The 10,672-nt window shown below is 50.1% G+C and overlaps 1 protein-coding gene across 1 annotated transcript; it reads left to right on the top strand.

Moving 5' to 3' along the window:
- Positions 1 to 696: 696 nt before the first annotated feature.
- LOC113071459 (putative SCAN domain-containing protein SCAND2P) lies at positions 697 to 5,430 on the top strand. Its single transcript, XM_026244817.1, has 2 exons — positions 697 to 1,897; positions 5,201 to 5,430. Exons 1-2 carry the CDS (start codon positions 776 to 778, stop codon positions 5,201 to 5,203), a joined length of 1,125 nt encoding a protein of 374 aa, XP_026100602.1. The 5' UTR covers positions 697 to 775; the 3' UTR covers positions 5,204 to 5,430.
- Positions 5,431 to 10,672: the final 5,242 nt, after the last annotated feature.

Raw genomic sequence — 10,672 nt, 5'->3', positions numbered from 1 at the left:
GGCCACCTGATTCACACCTGTTTCTTCACAAAATTGATGACCTCAGTGATTGAATGCCACACTGCTATTTTTTTGAACACACCCCTTTCAACTAATTCAACTAATTGCCCAATTGCACAGCCTTAAGAGCGTGCATATCATGAATGCTAGGTCTCATTTGTTTTCTGAGAATCTACTGAACCTACTGGTAACTTGTTTGCCACGTAGCAATAAAAAAAATATACGAAAAACCTTGATTATTCCGGTTAGTCACATTGTACTGCTATTATTTTGAACAATACTGTATACATATATATATATATATATATATATATATATATATATATATATATATATATATATATATATATATTGTGGCGAGGGGGGCGTGGTTTAGCGGAATCCGCAATGGGAGAGAGACGGAGGGAGCAGAGCGAGGCGTAAGTAGGTCAAATGCAATTAACGAACACGTGTGTTTGATTGCAGTAATTGGCGTGGAGAGACCGGATATAAGCCGAGTCACCGCAGAGAGAAGGAGAGAGAGACACGCTGGGACCTCGTTCTGCACTAGGGAAGCTACAACAGTGCTTTAAAGTTATTGAAGTTATTGACCGTGTTTAAGCAATCGTTTGCTGTCTACGCCCAGAGGGCATCGTGTTTTTCTTATTTTGTATTACTGAATAAACGAGTGTCCCAGCAACAAGCCGACCCCTGCCTTCTTCCTTCCTATTGAGACTGTGTTGAACCTTGTTACAGTGGTGCCGAAAACCCGGGAAGGAAGAAGAGCATCGCCGCCATGCAATCTCCGTCAGGTACGCCATTTGCGGACATCATCCAGTCGCTCGCCGGTCTTCATCAGGAACAACATCAACACATGCTGGCGATCAAGGAGGAGCAGGACAAACGCTTTGAGGCGCTCCTCCGGGCCCAGCATGAAGACCGCGAGCTATTCCGGAGCTGGGTAGACCGGGAGGCCCGGGCCACCCCTTCGTTTAAAGACCAGACATCTCCTCTGCCGCTCAACAAGATGGGGCCTCAGGATGACCCGGAGGCCTTCCTGGACCTGTTTGAAAAATCGGCAGAGGCTCGAGGGTGGCCCCCTGCGGACTGGCCCCTGCGGCTCATTCCCCTGCTGTCCGGGGAAGCGCAGGTGGCCGCTCACCAACTGCCAGTCCAAAACCTCCTGGCCTACCAGGACCTCAAGCGTGCCATCCTCCAGCGGGTCGGTCGGACTCCGGAGCAACATCGCCAGAGGTTCAGGACTCTAACCCTGGAAGAGTCTGGCCGGCCCTTCGTGATGGCACAGCAGCTCCGGGATTCCTGCCGCAAGTGGTTGATGGCCGACAGTAGCGACGTCGAGGACGTGATCGATCGTGTGGTACTGGAGCAGTTCGTGGCCAAGCTGCCAAGGAAGACAGCGCAGTGGGTCCAGTGCCACCGCCCGACGTCGCTGAACCAGGCCATCCAGCTGGCGGAAGACCAAATGGTGGCGTGTCCAGGGGTCGGCGACCCCTTACCATCTGCTTCTCTCTCTCCTTCTCTCTCCTCCCCTCCCCTCTCTCTCCCTAAATCTGTCCCTCTCCCCAGGTCCCGTGGGGGGCTTCCGTCGAAGCTAGCCCCGAGGTGGAGGACGAATTACGGGGCTGAGTCACCAGCAGGTCCCAGGGCTCCTCCCAGGGGTGGGACCTCGCCCATGGGATCCGTTCCCCAGGCCCCGGCCTCTCCGCTCTCTCCTCGCCAATCGCTTGACCTACTTCCTGCCGCCAAGGTGGCGGTAAAGTCTGGGCCGGCCTGTTGGCGTTGCGGGGACCCAGGGCATTTTATCGATAGGTGTCCGGTGATGGAAGTGGGGACGTTGATCCGGGTCCCCGACGCGCCAAAGGCTGCCCTCGATCAGGCTGGCTTATACCAAATACCAGTGAGTATCAGGGGGGGGTACATATCAGGCTTTGGTGGATTCGGGATGTAACCAATCCTCCATCCATCAAAGCCTGATTCATCCGAAGGCATTGGATAATAGCTGCATGGTTAGGGTTCGGTGTGTACACGGGGAAGTGGTGAATTACCCTATTTTGCCTGTGGATATTAAATTTAGGGGAGGAAAACATAGAGTAGAGGTGGCCGTTAATCCGCACCTCAGGCATCCGATAATTTTGGGTACGAATTGGCCCGCGTTTAATGAATTATTGGGGTATTTATGTTCGGATGGCTCTTGGGGGAAACAAGGGGGGGATGGAGTAGCGGTTGCGCAGGTGGGAGAGGCTGAACCAGAACCTGTTGCAGGGGAACCGAGTGCTCCCGAGCGGAACATCCTCCCGGAGCGCGATGATTTTCCCCTGGAACAGTCCCGCGATGAGACGCTAAAAAATGCTTTTGACCAGGTTCGCTCGATCGACGGACAGCTTCTCCTCCCTGACCAACCGCTCTCTTATCCTTACTTTTCAATTTTAAAAGATAGGTTGTATCGGGTGACCCAAGACGCCCAGACAAAGCAAGATACAACCCAGTTGTTGATACCTAAAAGCCGCTGGGAAATGCTTTTCCAGGTGGCTCATTGTAATCCAATGGCCGGGCATTTAGGGCAAGCGGCTACACTAAACCGTCTCATGGCCCGCTTCTTCTGGCCGGGCATTCACGAGAATGTGCGCAGATAGTGCGCGGCTTGTCGTGAATGTCAGCTGGTGAATCCACCGGCCACCCCAAAAGCACCATTGTGCCCCCTTCCATTAATGCAGGTCCCCTTCGAACGAATTGGCATGGACCTCATCGGGCCATTAGAGCGGTCAGCACGAGGACACCGCTTTGCATTAGTTCTGGTGGACTATGCAACGCGATATCCTGAGGCAGTGCCTCTCCGCTCTATTTCCGCGAAGAGTGTGGCGAGTGCACTGTTTCAATTAATCTCCCGGGTGGGGATCCCAAAGGAGATCCTCACCGATCAGGGCACGGCGTTTATGTCACGTACTATTCGCGAGCTTTATGAATTATTGGGCATTAGATCGATTCGAACAAGCGTCTATCACCCACAAACAGACGGGCTGGTCGAGCGATTTAATCGCACATTAAAATCCATGATTCGTAAGTTCGTTCAGGAAGACGCCAAAAATTGGGATAGGTGGCTAGAACCCCTCTTGTTCGCTGTACGGGAGGTCCCGCAAGCCTCCACGGGGTTTTCCCCCTTCGAGCTTCTTTATGGGCGCCAGCCCCGCGGGGTCCTTGACGTCCTTAAAGAAACTTGGGAGGACGGACCTTCTGCTAGTAAAAACGAAATTCAATATGTCATGGACCTGAGAACAAAACTCCACACGTTGGGGCGGCTATCCATGGAGAATTTGTTGCAGGCTCAAGACAAACAGAGTCGGTTGTACAACAGGGGGGCTAGGCTACGTCAATTTGCACCGGGAGATAAAGTGCTTGTATTACTCCCTACCTCTAGTTCAAAGTTACTCGCGAAGTGGCAAGGACCCTTTGAGGTCACACGGCGGGTTGGGGATCTTAACTATGAGGTAGCTCGAACGGATAGGGGCGGGGCACATCAAATATACCACCTCAACCTATTAAAAAAATGGTCTGAGGCGGAATCAGTGTTGCTGGCGACGGTAGTGAGTGGGGAGGAGGATCTCGGTCCAGAAGCGAGTTCAAAATCCCAATCTCTCGCTCTGGCCCCTGGAGGAGACCACCTCTCACCATCGCAGCTCACTGATATCAAGTCCATTCAAGCTGCCTTTGCTGATGTGTTCTCGCCCCTGCCTGGTCGAACGGATCTCATTCAGCACCATGTTGAGACCGAGCCGGGCGTGGTAGTTCGCAGCCGGCCGTATAGATTACCTGAACATAAAAAAAAGGTGGTTCAAGGGGAGTTAGAGGCAATGCTAGAGATGGGAGTAATAGAAGAATCCAACAGTGACTGGGCGAGCCCGATCGTCTTAGTACCTAAAACAGACGGCTCCGTGCGGTTCTGTGTGGATTATAGAAAGGTGAATGCTGTGTCAAAATTTGACGCATATCCAATGCCCCGGGTGGACGAATTGCTTGATCGGCTAGGCTCGGCTCGCTTTTACTCGACGCTGGACTTAACTAAAGGTTATTGGCAGATCCCCTTGTCTCCCATGACCAAAGAAAAAACAGCTTTCACCACGCCGTTCGGGTTACACCAATTTGTCACTCTTCCGTTCGGGCTATTTGGGGCTCCAGCCACGTTTCAGCGTCTCATGGACAAAATTCTCCGTCCGCATGCTGCATATGCCGCCGCCTACCTGGATGACATCATCATCTACAGTGGGGATTGGCAGCGACATATGCAGCATTTGCGAGCGGTCCTGAAGACGCTGAGGAGGGCTGGGCTCACGGCTAATCCGAGGAAGTGTGCAATTGGGCGGGTGGAAGTAAGATATCTGGGTTTCCACTTGGGTCATGGACAGGTGCGTCCCCAAATTGATAAGACGGCAGCAGTTGCAACTTGTCCAAGGCCTAAGACCAAAAAGGAGGTTAGACAGTTCCTGGGGCTGGCAGGGTATTATAGAAGGTTTGTACCTAATTTTTCGGATACTGCTAGCCCGCTGACTGATTTAACTAAAAAGGAGGCACCAGATACAGTCCAGTGGACGGAGCAGTGCCAGCAGGCTTTCACCCAGTTAAAAGCTGCCCTGTGTGGCGGACCGCTCCTGAATGCACCTAACTTTTCTCTCCCCTTTATCTTGCAGACAGACGCGTCGAACAGAGGGTTGGGCGCAGTCCTGTCCCAGGAGGTGGAGGGGGAAGAACGGCTGGTGCTGTACATCAGTCGGAAGCTCTCTAAGAGAGAGACGATGTACAGCACCATAGAAAAAGAATGTCTAGCGATCAGGTGGGCTGTTCTTACCCTCCGTTATTACCTCCTGGGGCGGGAGTTCACCCTCTGTTCGGACCACGCTCCTCTGCAGTGGCTCCACCGCATGAAAGATACCAACGCGCGGATCACCCGGTGGTATCTAGCTTTACAACCGTTTAAATTTCAGGTGATCCACAGGCCGGGTGTACAGATGGCTGTGGCTGACTTCCTCTCCAGGAGGGGGGGGGGGAGGCTGCAGGCCGGACGGCTCCCCGGCCTGAGTCGGGCGGTGGGGGTATGTGGCGAGGGGGGCGTGGTTTAGCGGAATCCGCAACGGGAGAGAGACGGAGGGAGCAGAGCGAGGCGTAAGTAGGTCAAATGCAATTAACGAACACGTGTGTTTGATTGCAGTAATTGGCGTGGAGAGACCGGATATAAGCCGAGTCACCGCAGAGAGAAGGAGAGAGAGACACGCTGGGACCTTGTCCTGCACTAGGGAAGCTACAACAGTGCTTTAAAGTTATTGAAGTTATTGACCGTGTTTAAGCAATCGTTTGCTGTCTACGCCCAGAGGGCATCGTGTTTTTCTTATTTTGTATTACTGAATAAACGAGTGTCCCAGCAACAAGCCGACCCCTGCCTTCTTCCTTCCTATTGAGACTGTGTTGAACCTTGTTACATATATATATATATATATATATATATATATTGCATTTGTTTATATTTCATTTTTTTCAATAACTTAATTTATAAATGATAAAAAGATCCTTAAAAAAGTATGAAAATACAATGATTGAACTTTATAGATGTGCTCAAGAACAAACATTTATAGCTGTATTTATTAACTGCTTAATAATGCATATTAAAGGAGTGCTATTATGTTGTTTCACACTTTCAACTTTAGTTAGTCTGTAATGTTGCTGATTCAGCATAAAAAAGTTCTGCAAAGATTCAAAGCTCAAAGTCCAATTCAATAAGATAATTTTATTTAACAAAAGTCACATTTTAGAAAAAAACAACGAACAACTTGTTTGGACTACAACAAATATTTTCCAGGACTTGTGATATCACAAATACGGACGAATGGGATGTAAATTAGTTGAGCTGCACTAGAAAAGGCAATGAGTGTGATATATACGTAGTTGACCATGAAGACTGGAAAAGAAAAAAACTCTGTATATTCAGGTGTGAAGAATTATTAGCCATTTTTCCTTTACTGATAAAATTAGTCAAAAACAAAGGTTTAACTCAGACTGAAAATCCAAAATTGTTAGATCCCCATGAGGAATATTCAAAATAAGTACAGTACTGTAATTGCAGAGTTAAGACATGACCACTGGACAGTAAAATGCTTACTGGGTAACAGGGGTCAGAAAAAAACAAGTGGAGAAGAACAGGAATCTTTTGCAGGTGTTTAGAGTTAATTAGTTGATTCAGATGATTAGGTTAATAGCTCGTTTAGAGAACCTTTTTTCATGATATGCTAATTTTTTGAGATAGGAATTTTGGGTTTTCATGAGCTGTGTGCCAAAATCATCAGTATTAAAACAATAAAAGACCTGAAATATTTCAGTTGGTGTGCAATGAATCTAAAATATATGAAAGTTTAATTTTTATCATTACATTATGGAAAACAATGAACTTTTATCACAATATGCAAATTTTTGGAGAAGGACCTGTATATATATATATTGTGACGAGCACTCCCAGAGGAATCAGCGTCGCCCTGGAAACCAAAGCAAAACACCTGCACGTCCTCATCACCGGCTGATCGGTCACAGCTACTCCCCATCAGCCAGCACATTTAAAAGGAGCACATGTTACACTCAGAAGAGGTTCTTGAACCGAATGCAATGCTGGTCTAACCCCTCTCTCTTCACTTTTCAGAAAGCAGCGAGTGACCGACAGCCCAGCCACTTTGGAGCACGTTTGGATACCCACTTTCCCCTTAACTGGCACAGAAAAGCACAAAGAGCACACGGGAAGCACCGGCCACCAGAAAGTGGAGCAGCACCTTTCAAAAGGCATCACTGTGTTTAATAAATCCACCCTCCAGGGCTTTTGATTTCACGTACATCTTGTCGAGTGTTTCTTCACCCCGTGACAGTGGTGGAGAATGCGGGCAGTACAGTGAGGAATCACCGACAAGATCACCGCCCCAACTCCTAATTTTTTTCCTGTTTTTCCTGTTTCTGTCACCAGCACCACGGAAGGCAGCACTCGCGTCCCCGCGACGGAGGACGTCTTACAACGCCTCGCTGAAGTTAGCATCCGCCAGCAGCAAATAGCGGAACACCTCGCCACTCGCCTGGGCAGGACGGAGGATGAACTCGCCGCCGTCCAGGCGGCCGCGGCCCAGCGCGTGTTACCTAAGATAACAGCCGATGACGATGTGGAAGCCTTCCTTCAGGTTTTTGAAAACACTGCCCACCGAGAGGGATGGTCGATCGAGTGGTCGATCGCCTCCTGCGCGCACTACCTTGCGCCCACCGACAGGCCGTCGGCATGAGGAACCCACGTGACATCCGGGAACTAGTGGAGGCGATCGAGCTGGCGGATGCTGTCCATCCCAACGGGGCAGGGGACCGGCTGCCGCCATTCCCCCGGAGGGTGGTCCAGGAGCGACGCCCGCTCGAAGGCACCGCGCGACCAGTCAGCAGGCCGACGGTTCCCCCACCGCGAGATGAGCCCATGCCAAGTGCCGAACCACCGTTGCCTCCGCGAGCCTGGCTGGCAGGCTGCATCCTTCACCAATGGGTGCCGGCGGGAGCCCCCGAAGCAAACGTGAAGGTGGATGGAAGATGGTTCCGGGCCCTGTTGGACTCAGGCAGTGCTTTCACCCTCATCCAGTCGTGGATGTGCGCCCCTCGAAGCGGCCGGAAAAACTTCCTACCAATTACCTGTGTGCAAGGGCGTAACTTTGGGTCTACCATTGGGGGGGTTAAACTTGCGGCATATTTATTAAAAAATCAAACAAAAATAAACGGGTGACTCTATTGGAGCAAACATCAACTTAATATATATATATATTTTTTTTTTTTTTTTTTTTTTTTTTTTTTTTTTTGAGATGATTATAATATATTATAATTATAATATATTATAATCATCTCAAATTGAACCGGAGGTGGTAAATTCCTAATAATAATTTAACGTTACGTAATTTTTTAGGTATTTTAATAAGATAGATACCTAAAATACGTTGCGCATACAACTCAATTAACGCGATCATTATAAAGGTGTTTGAACAACAAAACACATCCACTTGCACATATTTGACAATCGGAATATCAGATATATCCTGCTATAGCTAACAAATTTGTGAAATTAGAATAAAAAAGGAAATAAAAGCAGATCATCAGTCATCAGCGCTGACAAGCAATGAACGATTCGTCTCCATGGGAACCATAAAGCGATACTACGATCAATAACGGTCGCCTTGAAAAACTTTTAAACTTAAGTGTGAAAAGGTTAAGTAAGGCTTACATTTAAATGTGTCTTTGTTTTTGTTTTGAGTGTATGGTCAATAAATAAAGTAATTAGAAAAAAGTGGGCACAAAACATGTTTGTCATGTATCTGCTCCCCACACTTTGAGAAACGCTCAGCTAACTTAACAGCCAATTTAGCGGGGTACCTCCGTTTGGTCAGGATTTTCTTTTCTTTTTTTTTTTTGGCTGGTGTCGACAAACAATGAAAAATTGTTGTCTGGCTGCCTTTCAGTGTCCTTTTCATCTTTCCGTCAGCTTTTTCCACCCATTCATCCCAGGGACTGCGCAAAATAGTGAACAAACTTGGTAGAGAAAGCCGGTTGGGTAATACCAAGTAGTCGATGCGGGGGGCGGGGGGTACATTACAGATTCTTAAAAATATGATACTATCTTTCTTGCTGGCAAATGAAATTAATAAAGAAAACGAACAAAAGTATTTATTCTGAATATTTCATATTATTTTAATCTGAATGGTTTGATGATATTGAGGGGGTTATATTAGTTTGATCTGATTTGAACCCCCCTGCAAATTACGCGCATGCCTGTGTGCACGGAGACACTTGCCAAGTACCGGCCCGTGGGATGGTCATTTCGTCCCCCCAAGGCACCTGGCTGGTGGAGGTAGGCCTGGTGAAGGACCTTCCGGTGGCCGTACTGCTTGGAAGGGATTGGCCCGGCTTCGAGAAGCTGCTGTCCACCGCTACTAAGCCTGCCAGCCCCAAGGGGAACCGTCGAAGACCGAGGCGGCCGCCTGGACCCCGCCACCGACCAGCCCTGCTTGTCTCCGACAGTGGGAGAGAAGATGAGGCCCCCTCCCAATCTACTAATCTGTTTTATGATGTCTACCAACTGGAGGGGGCTCTTTCGCCAAGGAACAGCGGGAGGACGGCCGACTAAGGCACTGTTGGAGCCAGGTGCGAGTCGTGGATGGAGAGGACGTCCTCCCCCGGCCCCACCCTCTCCCACATTTTGTTGTAGAGAATGGCATGCTGTATTGTGTCGCCCAGCGTAGGGGGGGAGGAGGAGAAAAAGTTACTAGTTGTGCCTCGAGCCAAGACCGAGACCATTCTAGAGCTGGCCCATTCCCACCCCATGGCAGGACACCTCGCGGCAGCCAATACTGCTCAACGCATCCGCGACCGCTTCTATTAGCCGGGCTGGACGCTGAGGTAAAGCGGTTCTGCCAAGCCTGCCCGACCTGTCAGGCCACGTCGCCCAGGACTCCTCCCCCCAGCCCACTCATCCCGCTGCCTATCATTGAGGTGCTCTTCGAGCGGATTGGAATGGACATAGTGGGGCCATTGCCAAAGTCTGCCCGTGGGCATGAGCACATCCTGGTCATCGTCGACTATGCCACCCGGTACCCAGAAGCAGTCCCCCTGCGGAAGGCCACCGCGAAGTCCATCGCCCAGGAGCTGTTTCTGCTGGCCAGCCGAGTCGGCCTCCCATCGGAGATCCTGACTGACCAGGGAACCCCCTTCATGTCCCGGCTAATGGCTGACCTCTGCCGGCTGCTGCGGGTGAAGCAGTTGATGACCACTGTTTATCACCCCCAAACTGATGGCCTCGTAGAGAGATTTAACCAGACCCTCAAGCAAATGCTCAGATGTGTGGCGGCGGAGGACAAGCGGGATTGGGACCTCATGATCCCCTACGTGCTCTTTGGGATCTGCGAAGTTCCCCAGGCCTCAACTGGCTTCATCCCCTTCGAGCTCCTGTTTGGCCGTCAACCCCGGGGCCTCTTGGATGTGGCCCGGGAAGCGTGGGAGCAGCAGCCGGCCCCGCATCGTACCGTCATCGAGCATGTCCGGCAAATGAGGGAACGGATCGACCGAGTGATGCCGTTAGTCCGGGAACACCTCACCAGGGCCCAACGTCATTACGACCGGGCGGCCCAACCACGGGAGTTCCAACCGGGAGACCGCGTCATGGTCCTGGTCCCCAGCTTCGCCTGCAAATTTCTGGCCTCCTGGAAGGGACCCTACTCGGTCGTTGAGAGGATTGGACCGGTCACTTACCGCCTGAGACAGCCGGGACGATGGCAGGTGGAGCAACTCTACCACATCAACCTCCTAAAGAAATGGGTGGGGACCCGGGACCAAGTAGCTGCCCTGAGCCTCACCGAACCCATGGTTGTGGATGTCAACCCCCACCTTTCGGCTGCCCAGAAGACAGAGCTGCAGCACCTGGTCAGTCAGTTCCAGGATGTGTTCTCCTCTCAGCCCGGGCAGACCAACGTGCTTCAATCAATCAATCACCTTTATTTATATAGTGCTTTAAACAAAATACATTGCGCCAAAGCACTGAACAACATTCATTTGGAAAACAGTGTCTCAATAATGCAAAATGATAGTTAAAGGCAGTTCATCATTGAATTCAGTTATGTAATCTCTGTTC

Source organism: Carassius auratus, unplaced genomic scaffold (assembly GCF_003368295.1).
Source record: "Carassius auratus strain Wakin unplaced genomic scaffold, ASM336829v1 scaf_tig00007343, whole genome shotgun sequence".
In the NCBI taxonomy this organism is placed as follows: Eukaryota; Metazoa; Chordata; class Actinopteri; order Cypriniformes; family Cyprinidae; genus Carassius; species Carassius auratus.
This window is presented reverse-complemented; position numbering and strand designations above follow the sequence as displayed.

What these genes read in the sequence shown, in the direction of transcription:
- LOC113071459 (XM_026244817.1), top strand. Translation starts at nt 776, where the DNA reads ATGCAATCTCCGTCAGGTACGCCATTTGCGGACATCATCCAGTCGCTC.